Below are 23,358 nucleotides of genomic sequence, written 5' to 3' on the forward strand. Positions count from 1 at the left end.
TCTGTCTCTACCTTTCTCGTGAACTTGGAAATGAAGGGGCAACTATCCCCTAGTGGTGGGAAAACAGGCCACCCAGCAAAAGAAAGCAGAGCTTCTTCCACGCAGCGATTCCCAGCTTTCTGGAAGAGAAAATACCAGTACCCAGAGAGCTGAGCAGGGCTGGCAGGGGGAGGAGCCCAGGTCAAGTCCTAGTGCACGGGCTGGAATCCCGGGGCACTCTGGGGTCAGGTCTGCACTGGGGGCTGTTGCCCAGGGGGAAGAGTACAATGCCTTGCCACCATGAGATGTGAGGACCCAGCATGGCCCTGGGAAGACACAGGTGACTCTGAAACGCCCACCCCCCACTCCCCGCCTGCCCTTCGTCTTTGCACTGGGGTCCCTACGCCCGGAAGAAGAGAGCATTAGTGCCCTGTGTAGCTCTTCTCCCACATGACACCTGGGAGGAGGAGGATGCTAATTAAAACAAGTAGGTAGCCCACGCCAGGGCACCCTGGGTCCAGGTTTCTATAGAAACTCGGATCTCCCTTCACCTTTCAACAAATCACTCTCGTCTCCCAACAAACTCTAGTCCTCAAGATGCAGATGACGCCAACGTGTCCCACATCTGTCCCAGTTACGTGAAGATGGCAGGCATCTTCTAGCTAAACTCCTCATCGGTCCTACAGGGCTGTTTTCTGACGAGACAGCCAGCAGAGCTGTTAGCCATGCTGGCTTAGAATGCATGACACCTGTGGGGGCTGGGTACCAGGACCCCCTGTGGGTACCCCAATATAAAGGCGCTCCTGTCCCTTATGTAGGGTGCAGTAATTGCACAGAACGTAGGCTTATGCTCCTTTATACTTTAAATCATCTCTAGTACAATGCAAAGGCTATGTGAACAGCTGTTTTCCTGTACTGTTTAGGAAAGAACAACAAGGAAAAAAGTCCAGACACGTTCAGTACAATTATTTATCAGTGTCTCAGCTGTGGCAGCTGAAGCCTTAAGTCAAAGTGCAGGAAGGGTTGATTGCTTGTTTTATTTTACACTTACGAAAAATCTTGATCCAGAGAAGAGAGAAAGAGATAGAAGGAGAGAGAGAAACTCCCATCTGCTGGTTCACTTCCCTACTATGCACAGTGGTCCAGGCTGGGTCAGGGCCACAGTAAGGAGCAGGGAACTCAATTCAGCTCTCCCACATGGGTGGCAGGAACTCAGTTACCTGGGCCATCCACCCCTGCCTCCCAGGGTCTACATTAGCAGGATCCTGGAGTCAGGAGCCAGAGTTGGGAATTGAACCTAGGGACTCTGATGTAGGATGTGGGCATCTTAACTGGTAGACTTAATGCCCACCTTGTGGGGTTGATTGTCAGGTCTCAAGCCCAGTGCTAGCCCCTGACCAGCAGGGGCCACTACAGACTCTCCCCAATAAGGCAAACAGGAGAGGTAAGGTAGACAGGTGATGAGCACACCACAAGCACCCGTGAGTTCTGTCGAAGCAGGAACCACTTTATTGAGGAAGTGTACAGGCTTATAAAGCTTACGAAGGACATGCGCAGTAGGGGAGCCAATCAGCGAAAAGGTCACGCAGGCATGGGTGGACCACGCACAGGGGCACCTTAAGTAAAGTATAGGGATCACGCACTGTCCACGTGTCCGGAACTAAAGCAGACCTATCCCTGCTGGTGGTCTGATCTTACGGAGCTTAACCGCAGCAGCTGCAGACACGCCCCTCGAACATCCGCCAGGCGCCATGTTGTAATGGAGGTTTTAGGTGATGCCCAACAGTTGATCGCTTTTGCAGGCTGCAGGGGAGGTGGGTCTCGGGCCTCTCTCCTTGGTCTCTCCCTCTCTCTCCAGATCTTCCTGCTGTGTGCTTGTGTCTCTGCGTCCAAATGCCCCTCCCTCTCTTTGCAACGACACCAGCCTTATTGGATTGGGGTCTACCTAATGACCTCTCCTACTTACCTTTATAAAGACCATGCTCCAAATCAGGTTACCTCCTGAGGTACGAGGGCAGGGCTCCAGAAATCCTTCTCGGAAGACATAATTCAGCCCATCACAGGCTCTAGCCAGAGGCCCGGGCCGGCCATCCGCCTCTGTTGCTTTCTCACCACTTACCATGATCGAACCTGGTCATCTCTTTGGACACGTCCTCCTATCAGTCCTCAGATGGGTATACTTCCACATGCAACCGTGCTTCCTTCTGGGGCTGTATGCTAATGCCATGAGCCATGCCCAGCAGGACTGGCTATTGGACTGCACCTACTGTGGCAGGCTGTATTTTTCCAAAGATGGCTGCACTACATAGAACCCATCTCAGAAGCTCTGCATCCAACGTAACTCTCTCCTTTCCTTCCATTTCCTGTTCTCTCCCCTTCCTCTGAGCAAGAGCTGGTGAACGCTCTGACCAAGACAGTGTGACAGAGTGTGTGGCTTCTGAGGACAGAGTATCAAAAGGCTATGGCATGCACCTGTGTCGCTCTTGCTCGTGGATAATTTCCTTGGAACCCTGGCACCATGCTGCGAGGAAGCCCGAGCTATCTACATGGAGAGCCCTCATGGAGAGAGCTCAAGCTCCCAGCTGCCAGCCAGCATCAACCACCATGCAGGGGAGGGAATAAACTTCCAGAAGATTCCATCCCCTAGGCCTCCCCTCTTCCAGACGAGGCCCCAGCTAGAGTAGAGATGAACCCTCCTATCAGACCTGGTCTGATCCACATCACTGCTGTGAGTGGTTGGGATGGTTTGGTTTGTAGTAATGGCAGCCGGAATACCCTCCTCCGCTGTGTCCCATGTTCATGAAGAAAAAGGTATCTTGAATGCATGGCACAAATAAATAATCTTTAATTTCAATAAATAGCTCCCATCACACCAGACAATATACTGTGGGAAAAGATACAGAAGCTTCTGAGAGAGAGAGAGAGAGAGAGAGAGAGAGAGAGACTACAATAGTTCTTTAGCACATGAGACATGACATTGGTTCACACACAGAGAAATATCCTGAAAGTGATTAAGGAAGGAGATTCCCGTGGATGGGATGTGTTGCCATTTAAATCCAGGTCTTTTGTGGGTCACAATCACCATGATTCGGTCAAAGAGTGTTACTTTTGCTCTATCATACCCTACTAACTTGATGTACGCACACATAACCACTGCCCAAGGTGGGGTCTTTGACAGACAGCAGGACACTGGGGGACAGCTCACTGGATGAGAGAAGCAGAAAGCAGGGAGTGTTCAGGGTGCAGGTCCTGAACCATCCCCTGGTTCTCCAAGAGGACACACAGGCACACACACATGTTCGCCTGGGAGGGCACACACATGAGAACACACGCACACGCAGAGTCCCTGGAATAAGCTAACACAAGGACAGATTCAGTTAAGCCGAGGGGGGTTTCTTATACTGGAACATTTTGGTTGCCATTGCTTTCTCCAGATAGGCTAACCTATTTATCACATTTACTGAGGAGAAGACAAGGATACTTATACCTTTGGAGAAAGGGACTGGGTGTGAGGGCCCTCGGGGCACAGAAGTTCCCCAGAGGGTGTGTGATTTGGGAGTAGGGAGACGGGCCTCCCACACACTGGCCAAACTGGGTCTCAATGGAGCTTGGCACCTTCTGGGAGGCCTCTTCTCCAGCCCGAGGGTTGAAAGTGCCTTTAGGGGTAGGGTATCAACAAGAGAGGCACTGCAGAGAGCCCCTCAGCTCATGAGTTATGGATGGAGCTTCCGGAAAGTTCTCAGGCCTCGCTCATCGAAGGCGGCCACTCTGGGATCACTAGAGAGAGAGGACTTCGGGGATGTGTGTGAGTGTAGGCAGGTGTGGATGTACTAGGATGGGACACATTTGTTTATTTTTTTTCCCCCACATATGAAAGCTGTGTTCCCCGCGGGTCACCTCAGGTCACCTCCAAGGAGGCCGGAGACACGCGGTCGCACTCGGCTCGGGACCGCAGGCTGTGCCACTGCTCCACGGCGGTGCGGTGGGTGTTGAGCATGCGCCGCCAGTGGTTGGACTCGGAGGGGCCGGAGGAGTACTGGCCAATGACGATCCTTCCGATGAAGTCGTTGCTGGTCTTCATGTTGTGGCCGAACACTGTGGAGGCAGAGGAGCAGGGAGGAGACAGCAGCCATTAGACCACACAACCCTCAGCTGTAAAGACAGGCCACTGCTGTTAGGGCATGATCAGTGCCTTGTAGGATGGTTCGCAGCATCCCTAGCTGCCCCGCCCCCACCTGGTGCAACCCAAAATGCATCCAACACATGGCCAAAGGCTCTTGGGAAGGCCGGTTCACCCCAGATGAGAAACAGTAGGTTAAGCCATGGGGCAAGACATCCTTGGGTGGATCCTGGCTTTGTCATTAGGGTGCTCCGAGACTTTATGGCAAATGAGATAATTTCTCTGAGTCTCAGTTTCCCTATGGGTTAATGGGAACCTTAGTAGTACTTTACCTCACAAGTCTATGTAAGGTTTCGATTAAATTATGTGTGTAAAATTCATAGCTTGCAGTGCCTAGCATGTAGGAAGTGCTCAATAAACATTATACTTTATTTTTAATGCTATTTATTTTAGAGACGAGAGAGGAGAGAGAAAGGAGAGAGAGGAGAGGGAGAGAGGGAGAGAGGAGAGAGGGAGAGAGGAGAGAGAGGAGATAGGAGGGAGAGAGGGAGAGAGGGAGAGAGGGGGAGAGAGAGGAGAGAGAGAGGGAGAGAGAGAGAGAGAAAAACACCCATGTATTAGCTTACTCCCCAAATGCTTGTAATAACCGAGGGCCAGACCAGAGCCAGGAGCTGGAAACCCAACCCATGTTTCCCATGTGGGTGCAGACACCCAACTCTCTGAGCCATCACTTACTGCCTCAGGAGGAAGCTGGCATTGGGAGCAAAGGCTGGGAGAGAAACCCACGACTTGGGAAATGATACGGGCGTCCTAACTGGTGCATTAACTTAGACCAAATGCCCACCTCCACACTGCATTTTGAGTCTCCATTTCTGGCTGTTGGGCGTTTATAAAGGAGCCCTCCTGTTTGCTCTGTGGCACACAGCGGAGGCGAGTCTGCTGGAAGACACGGCTATGGCAGTTCCTTCCACCCCCTAGATGTGCTGCACACCTCCTGGTGAGGCTTCTGTGTTGATTCCAACACAAGTTTAACTTGTGTCTTTCAAGCCTAATGAGATGGTTAGCCTGATTTATCTTCCTGGCCAAGTTCTGCTTAATTCTTGATCTGCATGTGGGCAGTCCAAGCGTGCCATCTCACTGATGTGGAAGCAGACGGTGTCTGTGTTATAATGAAGGGCTACAGAAGGGGAAATATCACGACTTCACTCGGCAGGGGCAGAGCAACGGCGGCAGGCTGGGTCCCAGGAGGGGCGCTGATGATCAAATAAACCAGCTAAAATATGCAGTCCAAAGCCGAGCCTGAATACTAACAAGTCTCTGTTCTTCTCTGTGGGGTTCACACCAAGAATTTCAAATGATTAAAAAAGGGTGGGGCTGGTAGTGGTAAGAAAACTGGAAAACCAAAACCAAAAACCCTACCCAATGCCTAAACAACAAAAAAGACCAAGGGCAAAGCAGAGTTAAGTAGAGCACGTTGTCAGTTCTATCCGGGGTATCTGGGGCTTGGCAGCACTGTGCAGAAAAGCTGGACCGTGTATGTTTCTTGTACTTGCGGACTCTGTTTACTAAAAATCAATTGCTTATGAGTTCTCTGCCTGATGCACCTGGGGAAAAAGTGTGTGTGTGTGTGTTTGAATAGGTAACACTCAGGATGGATTTTTTTAACTAAACAGAGTGGGTAGTATAAGGTTTGCTCTCCCCAAATAAGAACAAGTTGCCAGTCTCCTTCCCTGTAGACTTTGAATCTAAAACAAGAATCCATTATGCAACCTCTTGGTCTTCTTTCCTTGCGGATCAATGTTCTCACTTCCTGTGCTTCTTCAAAGCTTAGACACGGCAATGAAGAGGGCCGACATTTGGCACAGTGCTTAACTCACTGTCTGGGACGCCTGCAACCTGTGTCCGAGTGCCTGGTTTGCGTCCCGGCTGCTGTGCTTCTGATCCAGTGTCCTGCTAATGTGCACCTTGGCAGGCAGTAGATGGTGGCTCACACACTTGCCACCCACATGGGAGACCTGAATTGTGCTCCTGACTCTGGCCCTGGTCTAGTCCTGGTCATTTTGGGGGAGAGAACCAGTAGACGAAAGGTCTCTGTTTCTTTCAAATAAATTAAAAAAAAAAAAAAAAAGGAATGGTAATGGAGAAACAACCTTTTGTAATTGGCACAGGTTTTATATCCTTGGGAAAGGGGCTTATGGAAACATCACATTGTAAGCCAGAAATGTATGCAACTAACACATAAAAAATAAAATACATTTTTTAAAAAGTACATCTCAAGCACTGTCAGGTACACTGGTGGGAGAGCAGTTTGACTCCACTTTTAGAGGAGTATGTAGTTCGTGTTCCCGTGTAACTGCACACATGGGCGAACGCATACAAGGACATTTTATCCAGCAGGGGCTGGCAAACCACAGCCTCCCAGCCAAACCTGCCTAACTACCTGCATTTGTAAATGAAGCTTCGGTGGAACACGGCCAAACCCATATTTGTCCTGATACTTTTAAAATCTGACGCTGCCTTTATGGCGGGACAAGGGCAGAACGGATGTCTTAGTGTGTTCCAGCTTCTACAACCAAATGCCACGAACGCTGTGGCCTCACTGATCTTGAGTGGCTCATGGGGCCCAGTTAGCACAGACTGCAGGCATGGCCCAGGCAGACAGCTGTGGAGTTTGACATGGGACACCATCCATGGAAGCTGCCTGGAGCCCCCCGGGGTGGGCTGAGGGGCGAGCTCCAGCTATGCATCCTCATGGAGTACTTTTGTTTTTTGGTCATTCTCAGCTTTTTAGTCTTTTTTTTTTTTTTTTTTTTTTTTTGACAGGCAGAGTGGACAGTGAGAGAGAGAGACAGAGAGAAAGGTCTTCCTTTGCTGTTGGTTCACCCTCCAATGGCCGCTGCAGCCGGCACTGATCCAAAAGCCAGGAGCCAGGTGCTCCTCCTGGTCTCCCATGCGGGTGCAGGGCCCAAGCACTTGGGCCATCCTCCACTGCACTCCTGGGCCAGAGCATAGAGCTGGACTGGAAGAGGGGCAACTGGGACAGAATCTGGCGCCCTGACCGGGACTAGAACCCGGTATGCTGGCGCCGCAGGCGGAGGATTAGCCTAGCGAGCCGCGGCGCCGGCCTGCTTTTCAATCATAAAAACAATGCCTTCACCCAGGGATCACACGCTTCTCCGGAGGGGACAGAGAACGACTATGGGAGGCTCTGAGGGCCACACGGTGTCTCCTGCGATTGCTCCGTGGTCTGAATGTGGCCCCCCGCCCTCCACTGAAATTGTCACCCCAAGTGACAGTGTTGGGAGGTGGGGCCTTTGGGAGGTGCATATGAACCAATGCCCTATTGAAAGGGGCCCAGAGGAGTGGTGGGTGCTTCCCACCTTGCGGGGATGCAAGGAGAAGTGGCTGTGCATGAGGACGTGGGCCCTCACCAGAGCCCCGGTTTGCCCGGGGCCTTGATCCTCTGTTTCCCAGCCTCCAGGACTGGGAGAAATTAATGTCCTCGTGGGGTGGGAGGGGGATGGCAGCCCCCAGCCTCGTTTTCAAGGGCACTAATCCTGTTCACGAGGGCTGTATCCTAACACCCTACCACTGTCCGATGACTCAGCTCATGCGGTCAACATAACAAGGATCAGCATTCAAGGAACAAACTTTTGGGGACACAGACACTCAGACGGCAGCAGCTCCCCCTGACCCGGCTGACGTCAGGCTATACCCTGCTGCTGTCATCAACGGGGATCGTGAGTGTCAACAGCTTTGCTGAGAGCCGTGAATCCTTCTAACGAATCGCGGAGAGAGGACGTCCCAAACTGCAGACCTGCATGCGTCACACGCCTTGACGGATTTGCCTGCCTTGCCCGTCTCATTCCTCGCCCCCTGATTGGTGCTGCCAGGGGTCCCCGCCCTCCCTGGTGCTCTCCTTGAACCCACGTCATCGCCTTAGGCTCGCCTTCCGGAGGCACCTAGGTGAGGACTGGCGGGGATGATTCAACAGCTTCCTGGGGGCAGGCATCTGCCGCAGCTGCTTCAGCCGCCGCTCCGGAGTCCAGACTCGCTCTCGGAGTGCCTGCTTCAAGTCGCAGCCGCTCTGTTCCTGATCCAGCTTCCGACTGGCGAAAGCTGTGAAAGAGCACAGATTGGCTCAAGGAGCTGGGTCCCTGCCACCCAGATGGGAGACCTGGACAGAGTTCTGGGCTCCTCCTGCATTTAGACTGGTCCCGTTCTGGCTGTTGTAGGCATTTGGGAAAGGAACCAGCAAGTAGAAGATCTCTGTGTGTCTTCTGCTCTTCCAATACAAAAATGAAAGAACATCCACAAAAATGAAACAATTTCTTTGAAAGAAATGTTGCTGGCTGAAGGCATTGAAATAGACTATATTCCACTGACTACATCTTTGTAGCCTTCATATGTTAACCTGGCAAATGATTTTTTTTTTAAATAAGATCTATTTAATTTATTTTAAGGCAGAGAGAGAGAGTGAGCCCATCACTGGTTTGCTCTCCAAATGCCAGCAAACCACAACAGCCAGGTCTCAGTTAGGCCAAAGCCAAGACCCTGCACCAGAAGTGGAGCTGACTCTTGATCCAGGCACTCCAGAAATGGACACAGGAGTCCCTGGTGGCATCTTAACCCATATGCCAAACGCCCACCTCCAAATCACTCCCGATGCAATAATACCGTGGAAATCCACGTCACTGTTAAACACAAAACAGAGCCACCCACACGGAATGGAGAAACCTCTAAGACCTACTGCTAGGAGACAAAAGCACATTGCGAAACAGTCCACGTACACGCCATCTCTTTCTGTTAAAAGGAACGTTAATGTATATAAAGAAAACAACCTGGAGGAATGTTCGGCAAATTGTTGAAAAGTGACTCTCGAGGGAGAGAGAGAGAGAGAGAGAGAGAGAGAGAGAGAAATGTCCACTTCCGTGTTGCATAAGTCTACACAGTTCGAACCTTCTTTTAACAAGTACAGATTGCTTTGGAAAGAAAACAAAGAGAGAAAGAAGTTGCTATTAGAGAATCCACATCTAAACGGCCAGAAGGAAAGAAAACGCAAAGGAAGTCTAATAGCCCACGCTCCTCATCCCAATCTGCAAAGTAACTTGGCTGCTGACTCATCTGGCCCGGGACAGGTGGGGGATGTTGAGTGATTCAGCTTTTCTGACGCGCGGCACTTGCTGCTGTGGCCATCTGAGCTAATTGGCAGGCATCGGCACTTGCTAATCACTTGGTAAAGTGATGGCAATCGTACCAGACTTTCAGAAAAAAAAAAAAAAAACTGAAATGCAAATTATAAAAAGCTGAAGCTGAGTACAACTAACCACCCCTGTTATCAAAGTTGCCTGGGAGAATATCAAGATTTGCCATCCCTAGGAATTCTAAGGAGGGTGTTGTTGGAGGGCAGAGAGAATTAAGAGTAGACGTGCACAATTGAGAAAGGGGCTCAGAGACGGGGGGCTGGACACCCCTTCCATTTAACAGATCAGGAAACCAAGTCACATAGCTGGCCAGTGACGGAAACTTGCAGTACTTGAAGCCAATGATAACCTGTGAGGGAAGTCAACCCTTTGCAACTAGACCCTTAAATAAATCCCTTCTCTGCAGAAACACAACCCAAAGTTTTGTTCTAAGGCACCTCCCTAACATCGCTACTTATTGTAGGGACTCACTTCAATGCAGTCACTAATACATACTGGATAATGTATGAGAGTACTCCAGACATCTCAGAGAAAAATAAAACCAAAAGTTTTTTTTTATGTGACAATTTTTAAAAATCTCTGCATAGCTTTCCCATAATACACATTGCCACAAAATCTTCAAAGATCTTTGATATACAGGGTACGTGCACCCAACAACCCCTGCGACCGAGAATCTGTGAAAAAGCATCTAAACATCAAAATAGACGTCCCACAGTCAGGCATGGATTCTGTGGGTTTGTCCTGAAGCCTACTTTCTCTTCACAGATGTAGGTGGAATTTGAATAAACCTGCTCATTTGGTTTCCCCATCTGGGGCTGGACTGTGACTACCAGACAGGTGTAAGAACTCGAAACAGGCCAGTCCGTGAAGGGGCAAACTCCCTTCACTCTCTCACGGAGCTGAGGGCAGTCACTGTGTGGTTACTGTTTCTGCTTATAATCATGACTCTGAGTGCACGAGAGAGCTCAGGGCCAGGGTGGACGCCTGGCGTAGCACCGCGACTCAGGTTAAGATGCCTGCGTCCCACGTAGCTGGGACTCCAGCTTCCTGTCCCTAACCTCCATGGATCTCGGGGATCCCATAGGCGAAAGCCTCGGAGGATCACCATCTGTGGTCGGGTCAGTGCACACGCACACACAGCCAACTGACCTCTCAGGAGCCATCCACAAGCCTGCTTCCCTGGTGCCAACCACCACAGCACCATGAGGTGGGCAAAGTGGCCAGAGGCGCCCCCTAGTGCTACAAAGAGCAGGCTCCGAGGGAGCCTGGGGAGTGCCACTGCTTTACTAAGCACCTGCTATGTGTTGGGCCCAGGGCTAAGCAGGTCCCATGGATTAACCTGCTGCATCCTTACATCAGCCCTTAGGACAGGGTCTCTGGCCCTGGGCACTCTCAGTCTTTGGGGACAGGTTGTTTTGTCTTGAAAGGCGCTGCCCTGGGAGCTATAGGAAAACCGACAACCCAAGGCATCTCCCAACACTGCCACACGTCCTCTGAGTTACAAGTATCACCGCCCCGCCCCCGCTGAGAGCCACTGCTCTGTGGCAGTCACCACCGCTGGCCCATTTTACAGCTGGAGAGACTGATCTCCAGAGAGGTGAAGGGAATGATTTCACTGCTCCAGTCACGATTTAAGTGCTGTGCCTGAGTCAGGGGCAAGTTGATATTTGCTGCGAAAATGAATTCGTTCTTCGCTGTAACAGCTAAACTCTTTAGGTTGCTAATTTAGTTTGCCAAGGCAGACGGATCTGGAAGGGAAGCTGGATGACTTAGAATGTGGGTGTGATAAACACTGCAAATTAAAAGAAAAAAAATCCCGATTACTGCCAATGGGAAGGAACAAACTCACCAGCTCCCCACTGAACATGTTTGGTTCATAAGGGAACAATGGACTCCCAGCCGCATCCCCAGCTCTCACTGACCCTCGACCCCACACACCTTTGAGCCTGACAGCACGGTACAGGGACACCCCCAGACTAGGGCTGGAACCCCAGACGTTCATCACTGTGACCTGTGGACCACCTCTTGAGTGCTGGGTTAGGGTGTGCCCCCATTTCTTTCCTTTTTATTTATTTGAGGTGGAGATGGAGATGGAGATGGAGATATGAGAAAGAGAGAGAGAGAGAGAGAGAGAGAGAGAGAGAGAGAGAAACTCCCATCCACTGATGTACTCCCCTGCAGTGATTTACTCCCCAAATGCCCACAGTAGCTGGTACTCAGTCAAAGCCAAAGCCAGGAACCAGGAACTCAACTCGGGTCTCGCAGGTGGCAACCCAATCACTTGAGCTACCACCTGCTGCCTCCCAGGATCCGCATCAGCAGGGAGCTAGGGTCAGGAGCTCCAGGTATTGAACCCAGCTACCCCAATACAGAGCACTGGTATCCTAACCAGCACCTTCACCCCTGGGTCAGACGCTTGCCCTTACTCCTGCATTTCTGAGAATGAAAATGCATGGAGCCCGCATTCCTCACCCCAGAGGGGACCCCTCTGCCCCACACTTCAGCTGCATGTTCATGAGTTGTCTCAACTGTTAGAGGAGACCCAGTGTAGCTCACAGTTCCCTGTTGTCTCCCTCCCCCCACCCCCAGCCTGGCTCTGGCACACGTCACAGAGGAGGTCCCCACTCCTTCCAACTTTTTCTAAAGCCCCCTCAAACGACAGCACTTTCTGAAACCTTGAAGCTGCTCCAGGTGTGACTTCAAGACTAGGCAGAGGGCGGGCGCTGCAGCTCACTAGGCTAATCCTCTGCCTTGCGGCGCCAGCACACTGGGTTCTAGTCCCGGTCGGGGCACTGGATTCTGTCTCGGTTGCCCCTCTTCCAGGCCAGCTCTCTGCTGTGGCCCGGGAGTGCAGTGGAGGATGGCCCAAGTGCTTGGGCCCTGCACCCCATGGGAAACCAGGATAGGTACCTGGCTCCTGCCATCAGATCAGCGCGGTGTGCCGGCCGCAACGCGCCGTCCGTGGCTGCCATTGGAGGGTGAACCAACGGCAAAGGAAGACCTTTCTCTCTGTCTCTCTCTCTCACTGTCCACTCTACCTGTCAAAAAAAAAAAAAAAAAAAAAAAGACTAGGCAGAGCACATCCGTGCTGGGCCTCAGCTTGCCCAGTTATACCATGGGTGCAGACGCGAAGGTGCCGAGTCCCCGTTCAGCTACCCCGTTTCCTTGCTTCTGAGAAGTTTCCTCTGTGAGTTAAGGGGGATGTTTTGCAAGTGTTCTTGGCTCATTTTGTGAATCACAGCAGCTGCTCAGACAGAACTTGTCCCCCATGTTTTCCCTTGCGACAGTCATAATGACACTCCAGATAACTATATTATCATAATACAAATCAGCAACACCAGGCCCTGGGTTCTGGTACTGGGCATTGAGCAAAGCCCTTTCTGTACCTCTTTGACTTAATCCTTACCATGACCCGGTTAGGGGAGGTACTATTTCTAGCCCTATTTTATAGATTGGGAATTTGAGGTTCAGAGATATTAACTGGTTGAGTGTCTAAGGTCAAACCCACCCCACCCCTCTGTCCCCAGCATGTGACCTGGTAGGAATTGAAACTCAAAGTTCAGCATCATTTCTCCTTTTCTTATCTCAAAAGGAAAGTCTCACCCATTCCCTCCTTCCCTTGTCCCTCTCAAGTGACAAGGACAAGATTAGGAGCATAAATTTACAGAAACTCCTTGACTTACAGTGGGGTCCAATTAAACCCATGGTCAGTGGAAAATATCTCAAGTTAAAAATGCACTCACCTAACCTACTGGACATCATAGCTCAGTCTCACTACCTTCAGTGTGCCCACAATACTTGCATTAACCTACGGTTAGGCAAAGTCATCTCACAGAGAGACCCCTAATGATCAAGTGTTGAGTATCTCACGTAATGAATAATGCACTGGAAATAATAAGAACTGGAAGGAGCAGTGGGCATGCTCTCGCCCCACCATAAAGCAGAAAATCCTAAGGCTGTCGGCACTGTGTGTGTGCCTGGAAGGGAGGCAGGTCCTCAAAAGGTACCAACGGTGAGGATGGCTCCGGCAAATCCCACGAAATCCCTCATGAAGGCGCCACATTACAGACCTTCACAGCAATTCTCTAGGGCCCAGCAGAGTAAGGTCCCTCCGCCCGCCCCTGCCATGTCTGAGCGGGTGGCTGCTTCTTTGGTTGAGCAGCAAACAAGGAAGGAAGTTGTCTTACGTTTAGGAATTACTGATCGGAAAAAAATAATAATAGCAGCTAACACGTCCATCGTGCGTATTAGATAGTGGCTCCTGTGTATGGACTTTGAGTGGACTAAATTTTTTTACATTTTTAAGAAAGGCAGACACAGAAAGAGAGACTTGCCTCCTGCTGGTCACTCCCCATATGCTTGCAACAGCCTAGGCTGGGCCAGGCTAAAACCAGGAGACTGGAATCCAGTCCTAGTCACCCGCATGGATAGTGGGGACCCGATTACTTGCACCATCACCTGTTGCCTCCAGGGGTGTACCTTAACAGCAAGCTGTAGTGGGAGCAGAGTAGCCATGGCTCAAACCAGGTACTCCAACGTGGGACATGGGCATCCCAGCACCCCACATCACTGAATCCAACAACAACCCTGCAGCTACTGTGTTATCTCTATGTTATTACCTTTTTGGACACACAGGGCATGCACTGGCCATCCTGGACCTCATTCCTGGGGATGGACCCAGAAAAGCCCTGACCAGCCTTGGAAACAGGGTGGCGATGGTTTGCAGGGGAGTTCTAGGATGGTGGTACACGGAGGTGAGCTAGAAAGGTAGACGTGGACCCTTCACGCCTTGGATTCCTCCCTCCAGGGCCTGCTTTGTTCTTGGAAACCTTACCCCTTTGAAAACAGCAAGCCCAAGGTAGAGGCCTCCATGTCCAGGTCGCAGGCCACGTTGGCTTAAAGGGAACTGCTGAATTTTTTAATGCAGTGGTTCTCAGCGGGGCCCAGTTTTCCCAAGTTGGCGATATCTGGAGGCATATTTTATTCTCAGAGGGGTACTGAAGGCATCTGGTGGGTGGAGCCCAGGGTTAGGGTTAGGGTTAGGGTTAGGGATGCAGGGATGCAGCCCAACGCCCCTCACAGTCCCTGATACCGGAGGGTTACCGGGTCCCCACGATGCCAGCAAGTGCCAAGGTGGAAAAGCCCTGCCTTAAGGGACAAGCATGAGTGATGGAATTTCCCTACATTAACGTCACATCTGCCCTTCCCCACCACATACCCCAAAGGAAAGCCATTGGAACTCAAGAGGCCAAGCAGATGGCCAGGGCCAAGGAGCTGGGAGACCTGGGGAAAGAGTGGGGAGGAAGCCATGCCCACCCAGCGAGCGAGGGCTTGGGAGCTCCGCATTGGAGAATTTACAGAGCAAACCCAGGGAGAGAGGAAGGTGCTTCTGGGAGACATCACTGTGGTCCTGGACCAGGTCTTTCAAGATCGCAGCTTCCTTACAAATCCCTCTCGGGCTGATGGCTCACTTTTTTGTGCCTCCGTGGGAACACTGAGCCACGCGGAGTGGGCAGGCATGAAGGCGACATATGGGTGGGAGCGTCACTTTCAGATCTGGGTGTGACACAGCAGCCACCGGGAAGCGTTTAAAGGCGTGACTGTAAAGCAATGCGCTGTTTTCACACGCACCACCCAAATGCCTTCATGAAGAGGGACGTCTTCGCACCTGGCTTTTGGGGATGTTGCCAAGGCTTTGGGTAAACGTTTGCTACCAATGTCTCCAGGGCTGGGTATAAGACACCTGTTGAAGCTTTAGCGGAACAGTGAACTGTAGGTTCTGCCCTCATGGTGCCTGGCGCTTCCCCAAGAGATCCTGCTGACACAGAATCCAAACTGCAGGTGGCCTGATGGCTGAGCGGGACTGGAGAAAGGGGCCTGACCCTAGAGTATGAGAAGGACGGGACCTCTCTGCCCACAGCCATGCAGGTCTTGTGCCTGCAGGAGCCTGACCCGGAGGTCACTGAAAGAGCTGCAGAGAATGGTGCCTGTTGCAGCCCCCAGAGAGGAGAGGGGGCAAGGGGACCTTGAACATCTTAAATCATGCCCCCACAGCAGGGCCCAGGGACCGACCTCTAGTTGCAGATGCTTCCTGTTCCTCATCACTTCTCCTGGAGGAGTGGATTAGGATTGAGAGAGCAAAAGAGAGGTGTTTCTCTAGGGTCAGGGTGGCTGTGTTTTTCCCACAAAGGGCCACACAGAAAACATTTTAGGCTTTGGACCCTAAGGCTTCTAGTCGCTGGCTTTGCAGACCCCTCCCCAACCCCCACATGGTAACGACAGTCCTCCAAACCCTGGCTACTGGTGCTGCACTAACTGGAGATGCCACAGACAAAGCTGCCTCCTCAAATTTGTCCTGTGCAGTGGTGGCATGATGGGCCCGAGGTGGCATCCCTCCGATGCGTGGACACAGCAGGCCTGCAGCGCCTGGCCCTGGTGGATCTCACGAGGACCGTGGTTGGTGGGAGGAATCCAAGCCTCCACCTCTGTGCCACCGTTCGCCCCATGTAATGGCTCCTTACTCACCAACAGAGTCTGGCCCTAAGCTACAGTGTGGCTTGAGCTGGCTTCTGTCTCTTTCTTAGCGTAAGACAAGGCATCAAGTCCAAGCACCCACAGTGGTAGCACTGGGTTTCAATTTGGGTCCTGCTGACTTCCTAGAAGTTCCTTCTTGCCTCATTTGCTTTGAAGGAAACAACACTTATTCTGCCAGGCACAACTCCAGTGTGTTTAAAACTCGCCCTACCTCCAGAATGGACACACACATCATAGCACAGTCACCCCCCGAAATACCAGCTCCAAGACAGGAACGGCAAAACGACAACTATACACGATGAAACGAATCAAGTTTCACAAAGATGATGTTGGGTGAAAGAAGTGGTACGATCCCATTTCCATCAAGAGCAAAAAGAGACAACACGAGCACACGGGCAGGGAACGCAGGACGGTGCGCTCCCGGGCGCAGGGGAGTAACTGCAAGGGGATAGGAGGGAATTTTTGGAAAAGCTCATTTCTTGATCTGGGCGCTGGGCACATGGGTGTGTTCACGCTGAGAAAATTCATGAAGTGCCTTATCCTTATGATTGACGAACTTGGCTTATGGCTGCTGTTGACCTTGGAAGATAACCTGAGACTGACTTTGAAATGCGCGATAAAAATTTGAGTTAAGAGAGCAACTGGGGATAGACTGACATGTTGCAAAGCCAGCAGCCAAGTGTTCCTTGTAGAATTGAGGGTGGGTATTCACGACACCATTCTTTCAATATGATTTCAGAGTTTCTTAATAAAATGTCAAGATTAAAAACAAGACAACCAGACATACAACCAACCAATGGTTCTGCTTCTATATCCTTTACTTGCTAGTTTATCCTGCAGAAGTATCTGCTTCTGAGTCAGGACACCTGCTGCGGTTTGAATGCTTGCACCCTCCAAAACTCACGTTGAAATTCGATTGTCACTGTCACCACATCAAGAGGTGACTGGTCACAGGGGCTCTACCCACCATGGGGGGATTGGTGACGTCATGGAAGAGTGAGGTCAGGGCCTGTTGGATCCTAGAGTAGAAGGGGACCGCGGCGAATCAGCTGGGGTGGGACAGTGAGAAAGACAAATCCACCTGGAGAGATGGCAAAGAGGGGTCCTGCCGGGCTGTCCCCATGACCACAGGAACCAGGCCACACACAGCCAGAAACACCTTCCTGGTTGGACGGCAGGGTCCTGTGCTCTGCTATTCTGTCCACTCAAAACACCAAACAGGGCGTTAGGCAGGTAGTTAACATGCAGAGTCTCAGCTCTGCCTCCACTCCGGCTTCCGGCTACTGCACATGCTCACAGGCAGCAGGCGATGGCTCCAGTTCTTGGAGACCTGGACTCAGCTCCCAGCTCCTGGCCTCAGCCTGGCCCAGCCCCGGCTGTTGTGGGCACTTAGTGAAAGAACCAGAGTGTGGAAGATTCTCTCTCTCTCTCTTTCTCTCCCCCCCCCCCCCGCCATGGTCACCTGCTCCAAGAGGCCTTTCCTGCTACCTTATAAAAACCTATAACCGCCAACGCCATGGCTCACTAGGCTAATTCTCCGCCTTGCAGCACCGGCACACCGGGTTCTAGTCCTGGTCATGGCGCTGGATTCTGTCCTGGTTGCTCCTCTTCCAGGCCAGCTCTCTGCTGTGGCCAGGGAGTGCAGTGGAGGATGGCCCAAGTGCTTGGGCCCTGCACCCACATGGGAGACCAGGAGAAGCACCTGGCTCCTGGCTTCGGATCAGCGTGGTGCGCCGGCCGCAGTGTGCAGGCCGCAGTGGCCATTGAAGGGTGAACCAATGGGAAAAGGAAGACCTTTCTCTCTCTCTCTCTCACTGTCCACTCTGCCTGTCAAAAAAAAAAAAAAAAAAAAAGAAAAAGAAAGAGCTATAACCCTCATGCTTCCCTTTCTCTGGGCTGCTTTCTCCTTAGCCTTTAGCGTCCTCTCTAAACTCTGAGTAAGTTGGATCGCCGCCCGTCTTCCCACGTTCAGGTCTTCAGCGGAGGGAGCTGCGGTATTCGCTGAATTTGCTCACTGTCACAGCCACGGCGGGTGGCTCATACGAGGAGCCCGTGAATAAGCACATACGTGCTACCATGGAAAATGCCAAGATACGTTAAGTGACAAGAGTGAGCTGCAGTGGAGTTTATACGTGTCGGGTGCTAACATGAGCCAAGACACACGTGATTGTGTGCACTCCTGGAAGCGGCCGCAAGAAACTGTGAAAGTGGGGGAAATCAGACCCTGTTCCTCTTTAGTCTACCCTCCCCCCTTCATAGTTGTACACATACACACGTGTGCATCCTGTTCTAATACACAGATGATATGTATGTATGTAAATCTTTGACAGATATTTACTATTAACTGCTATCAATTTATTAATAGTTGTTATGCTAATATTGTTATATTTGTAGAATATAGACATAAAATATATAAATGTATATGCACACATACATACCTATATAGTATGTAGAAATACCAATGTTTTATAATGCATAAATAAGTGTCTTTTATAATACATTGTAAGTATGTATCCTTTACTTATATCTTTCATATATTAGAAAGCCAGCAATAGGGGGCTGGTGTCATGGTGCAGCAGGTTAAGCTGCCACGTGGGACATCGCTGGCATCCCACACGAGAGCACCTGTTCAAGTCGTGGCTGCTCTGCTTCTGATCCAGGCCCACGCTAATGCGCCTGGGAAAGTGGCAGAAGATGGCCCAAGCACCCGGGTCCCTGCCCCCCCACATGGGAGACCTGGATGGAGTTCCAGGCTCCTGGCTTTGGCCTGGCCCAACCCCAGCCACTGTGGCCATTTGGGGAGTGAACCAGCAGATGGAAGCACTCTCACTCTCTCTCACCTTGCCCTTCAAATAAATAAATCTGTTTAAAAAGATGAAGATCGGAAATTATAAAATATAACCTTAAAACAAAGCCATCAGCTCCCCTTCCTTCCCATCACCACATGCCTATGACATGTGCCTGTAAAACTAACATGGAAATTATGCCCAACATAGAAGGGAGATACAGTCTCTCCAGGCCTGGTCCATAAAACCCTGCCCTGTAACCTCAGCTCTCTCTCTCTCCCACCCACCAGCTGCCAGGGGATCTCTCCAAGGCCTGAGCCATGAGGGGGAAGAAGCCTGGGCCTCCAGATCCCTGCACGGAAGGCCACTCACCCAAGGACCCACAAAGGACCACTGTGCAAGTGGAAAATAAGCCTGTTGTGTCAAACTACGAACGGATGGATCTGCGGCGACGCCCCAGCGGCACTCATGCAGTGCCGCTCAGCTTTTGAGAACTCCGAGCTGGACTTTCCTCCCCTGTGAGATGGGATGGCGACAGCACAGGCTGAGCAACCAGGTCTGAAGATGCAGCCCCAAGAAAACCCTGCAGAAAAAAGCCCCAAAGCAGACACGCCGTGGGAACGCCGGCAGCTAAGTCAGTGGACACTGCTCCTGCTTCCTGGTGCCTTCTGGAACCCAGGATCCGAAAGAGGAGGGCCAACGGTGAGGCCTGAGAGTCCCCCCCGCCCAACCCCCCAGCCACTGCAGGGCTCTGCTGCTTAAGTCAGACAGGAAGCTGAGTTCACGCCCCACTGCCCACTCTGCTGCTTCTTCCCCCGCCTGTCGGCTTTGCCTTGCCTGGTCAGTAATGCCCGTGGCCAAGCCCGTCTCTAAAAGTGGTTTCCATTGCAAACCAACCACGGATGGTTCTGCTGTGATGGGGGGTGGGGTGGGACGACGCATAGGCAGAAAGCCAGGAAGCGGTTTTCATGTCGGTGTACAAACGGGCAAAGAGGGAAAGTTACACACATGCATGTCTGTTACGTGCCAAATCCTCGCCTGCACGTCATCTCGCCCAGTCCTTAATGAGACCAAGAGCCACAGTTGCCTCTCCAGCGCCTAACAGCCGTGGGCACGAGGGAGGTGTTCACGACACCCCCGTCATCTACGCTTCTGACCGTGGTCCCTACTTACAGCTCTGCCCTCACTCCATTTATTGAGACCTCTGGACTTCTTCCTCTTTGAACAAACAAGCTCATTCCTGCCCCGGGGCCTTTGCTCTGGCCACCTGCTCTGCTTAGAACGCTCTCCTCCATCTTTGCACAGCAGGGCTTTTCATACTTTATATCATCCAGTTAAAAATAATTCTCCAGGCCCTCTCCAGCACCTCTCCCTGTTAATATTTACCCGTTTATCATTCGCCTTGGCCCAACTTGAATGCGAGCACCATGGAAGGATGGGTCTTTTATGTCTTTCTGCTATTTCTTCAGCGACGTACGCAGTATCTCAACATGGTAGGGGCTACAGAAATGTTTCAGATGTAGAAGCCAGTGGTGGAAACCCCAGATTCTTGTCCAGATAACCAGCATTTGGATCCCGGCTCCCAGACAAGCTCCTGATCTTACTGTTGCCTCAATTTTCTCGTCCGTAAAATGGTAATGACAATGATCCCTGCTTCAGAGCGTTGCTACGAGGAGTAAATGAGTTAAATTCATGTGAAACACTTGGTGCGTAGGAAGCGCTATATAAGTGATTGCTATTATTGTTGTCAGCACTGCATGCTCACGGGGACAGATTTCATGCACGTCTCATAGATGGAACCACAGGCTGCAAGAGACCAAAAGGCTCTGCTCAAACGACACAGCAACCAGGATCTGGGAGTCTGGCTTTCTGACTTGTTTTTATTTAAAGATTATTTTTAAAAATTTATTTGAAAGTCAGAATTACCGAGAGAGAAAGAGAAAGAGATCTTCCAACTGCCGGTTCACTCCCCAGTGGCCACAATGGGCCAGGCCAAAGCCAGGAGCCAGGAGCTTCTTCCAGGTCTCCCGTGTGGGTGCAGGGGCCCAAGCACTTGGGCCATCTTCTGCTGCTTTCCCAGGAGCATTAACAGGGAACTGGATGGGAAGTGGAGCAACCAGGACTCGATCTAGCTCACTGCTAATGGCCTGGGAAATCAGTGGAAGATGGCCCGAATGTTTGGGCTCCAACACCCAGGTGGGACACCCAAAAGAAACTCCTGGCTCCTGGCTTTAGCTTGACCCAGGGAGAGAGTCTCCATCTGCTGGTTCATTCCCCAAATGCCTGCAACAGATGGGGCTGGGCCAGGAACTCCATCTGAGTCTCCCACTTGGTCCTGGGAACCTGAGTACCTGAGGCATCACTGCTGCCTCCCAGGTGCACATCTCCAAGGAGCTGGAACTGGGAGCGGAGCAGGGAGTTGAACGCAGGCACTCCGATATGGGATAAGGTGTCCCGAGCTGTGACTTCTCCACTGTGCCAAGTGCCCGCCCCAGGCCTCCACCTTTGAAGCTACCCAGGTGCTGGCCTTGGCTGCCGAACCCACGATGGCTTCTTGCCAGCCCTGGGGCACAAAGCCAGGCTGCAACCTGGCCTCGGCCAGCTCCACTTTCCCAATCCATCCAGCTCGGTCCCTGTGGGGACTCATGTGCTTGGCTAAATGCTCAGCTCCCTGATGCTCTGGCCCCTGGGGACTTGCCTGGAACGAGACTCCAGCAAAAGGCACCACAATCACTAAGCAGCCATGCAGACGGAATCAAAGCCCCAGGGGCCTGGCAGCCGGCCTGGCCTTCGAGCCTGCCACTGAACTCCAGACGAACGTTGAAGATCCAGGAAGCTGCACTGCCTGGCGGACTCTGCAGCCTCAAGGAGCTCTCGGAGTGGGCAGGAGGGCAGCCGGGGTGGGGGCGGGGGTGCTGCTGTAGGCTCTGCCAGGAGACCCTAAGGTGACAGGCCCCCACTTCCACCTGCTGCCTGCTTACCTGGAGTTCCGGCCTCTGCCCACCTCCAGACTCCATGCCCCATCCACAGAGCCCTTCCTGAGCTGAGCATGTCACACACATCATTTCCTTTTGTCCCCAGAACAGCCCGGGAGGCAGGAGCGGAGATCTGCAGCCTGGAAATCCTGATTCTCCAGGGCTGACTAACTTGGCCAATCAGGGAAATGGTCCTTGACATCTCATCCATGGCAAATGCAGCTGACTCCACCCCCACGTTGGTTTCCCACCGAGTTACCTCTCTGCCACCTTCCGGTCCAAGTGACCAATGCCTCTCCTGGACCAACACCGTGGGCTCCCCTGGATAGCTCGCCTCCTGCTCTCCTTCAACCGCTCCCCGCTCCACAGCTGGAATGAGACCTTCCAAGCATCATCCAGAGCCTATCACTTCCCAGGTCCAAACCCTCAAGATCTCTCAATGGGCCGGCACTGTGGCTCACTACGCTAATCCTCCGCCTGTGGTGCCGGCACACTGAGTTCTAGTCCCGGTCGGGGCGCCAGATTCTGTCCCGGTTGCCCCTCTTCCAGTCCAGCTCTCTGCTGTGGCCCGGGAAGGCAGTGGAGGATGGCCCAAGTGCTTGGGCCCTGCACCCGCATGGGAGACAAGGAGAAGCACCTGGCTCCTGGCTTCAGATCAGTGTGGTGTGCCGGCCGCAGCAGCCATTGGAGGGTGAGCCAATGGCAAAGGAAGACCTTTCTCTCTGTCTCTCTCTCTCTCACTGTCCACTCTGCCTGTCAAATAAATAAATAAAAAAGATCTCTCAATGAACTTGGAACAACCACAGCCTTGTTAGCCTACAGGCTCTGCCTGATCTGTCTGCTGCTATTCCTGTAAACTCACAAGGCCTCCCTGCTCTGACTGTGGGGGTGTGTGTGGGGGGGGGTACTGTGTGTGCGAGAGCGGAGAAGGAAAGGGTCTTCTTGCTGCTTCTTCCATGTGTGGTCCTCAAATGAGCCTTGGAGTCCCCTGATTCTCACCAGAAACACAGACACTCAGCTGCTGCCCCAGGCTTCCTGGGTCAGAGTCTGCATCTCAGCAAGATCTGGGGGGACCCCCCACCTCCACGACATGGTGCAGGGTTAGGGCTGAGGCAGGCTCTGGAAGCAGCTGGGCTAATCACCGATGAGCTGGGGGACTCTGCACACGTTGCCCATTCCCTCTTGCAGAGGGGAGAGCTCATTTCAGCCACACAGAGGTCTGGCCTTGGCCTTGGCTCTGACTGGTGATCTCTAGGCCCCCGGTGTGTCTGCCAGGGATGTGTTGTGTGCCTGGGGGCTTTGGCTATGGGAGCCTCGAGTGGTGTGACTGACTGAGAGTGGAGAAGCTGGTCACTAAAAGCACTGGCCACACCTCTGGGTGGGGCTGCGGAAGGCAGGTCAGACGCCTGGGATGTGTGCGATGACCCCTGGGATGTGTGCGATGACCCGCAGTGACCTGGAAGTCCCTGACCCCTTGGGGACAGGATGATTGGCGGCCTGCAGTTTGGACCTCCTCGGACTCTGTCCTGTGTGTCTCCTCCCTTGGCCGATTTTATTTTGTATCCTTTCACCGTAACAGGACTACTGCAACAAGTAGCATTTTTGTGAGGTATAATTCCAACATCTGGGCCATCTCATGGTTGGGTCTGTTGACTGGATTCTTTGTAAATCAACTCCTTTTGGGCGCTTTGAACACAGGCATAGCTCAGTGGTATTGTGCGTTCAATTCCCAACTACTGCAATCAACCAAATATCACAAT

General features: G+C 52.1%; 1 protein-coding gene across 9 annotated transcripts in view; it reads right to left on the minus strand.

The window, feature by feature from the left end:
* Positions 1-2,800: 2,800 nt before the first annotated feature.
* The window catches only part of SYT17 (synaptotagmin 17), a 72,461-nt gene continuing 51,903 nt past the window's right edge, over positions 2,801-23,358 (minus strand). For all 9 annotated transcript variants that reach the window (XM_051847474.2, XM_051847479.2, XM_051847481.2 and 6 more), the window contains one exon: positions 2,801-4,074. In XM_051847474.2, the coding sequence (XP_051703434.2) occupies positions 3,878-4,074 (197 nt within the window). In that variant the 3' untranslated portion in view covers positions 2,801-3,877. The remainder of the gene's footprint in view (positions 4,075-23,358) is intronic.

This window comes from Oryctolagus cuniculus, chromosome 19 (assembly GCF_964237555.1).
Source record: "Oryctolagus cuniculus chromosome 19, mOryCun1.1, whole genome shotgun sequence".
In the NCBI taxonomy this organism is placed as follows: Eukaryota; Metazoa; Chordata; class Mammalia; order Lagomorpha; family Leporidae; genus Oryctolagus; species Oryctolagus cuniculus.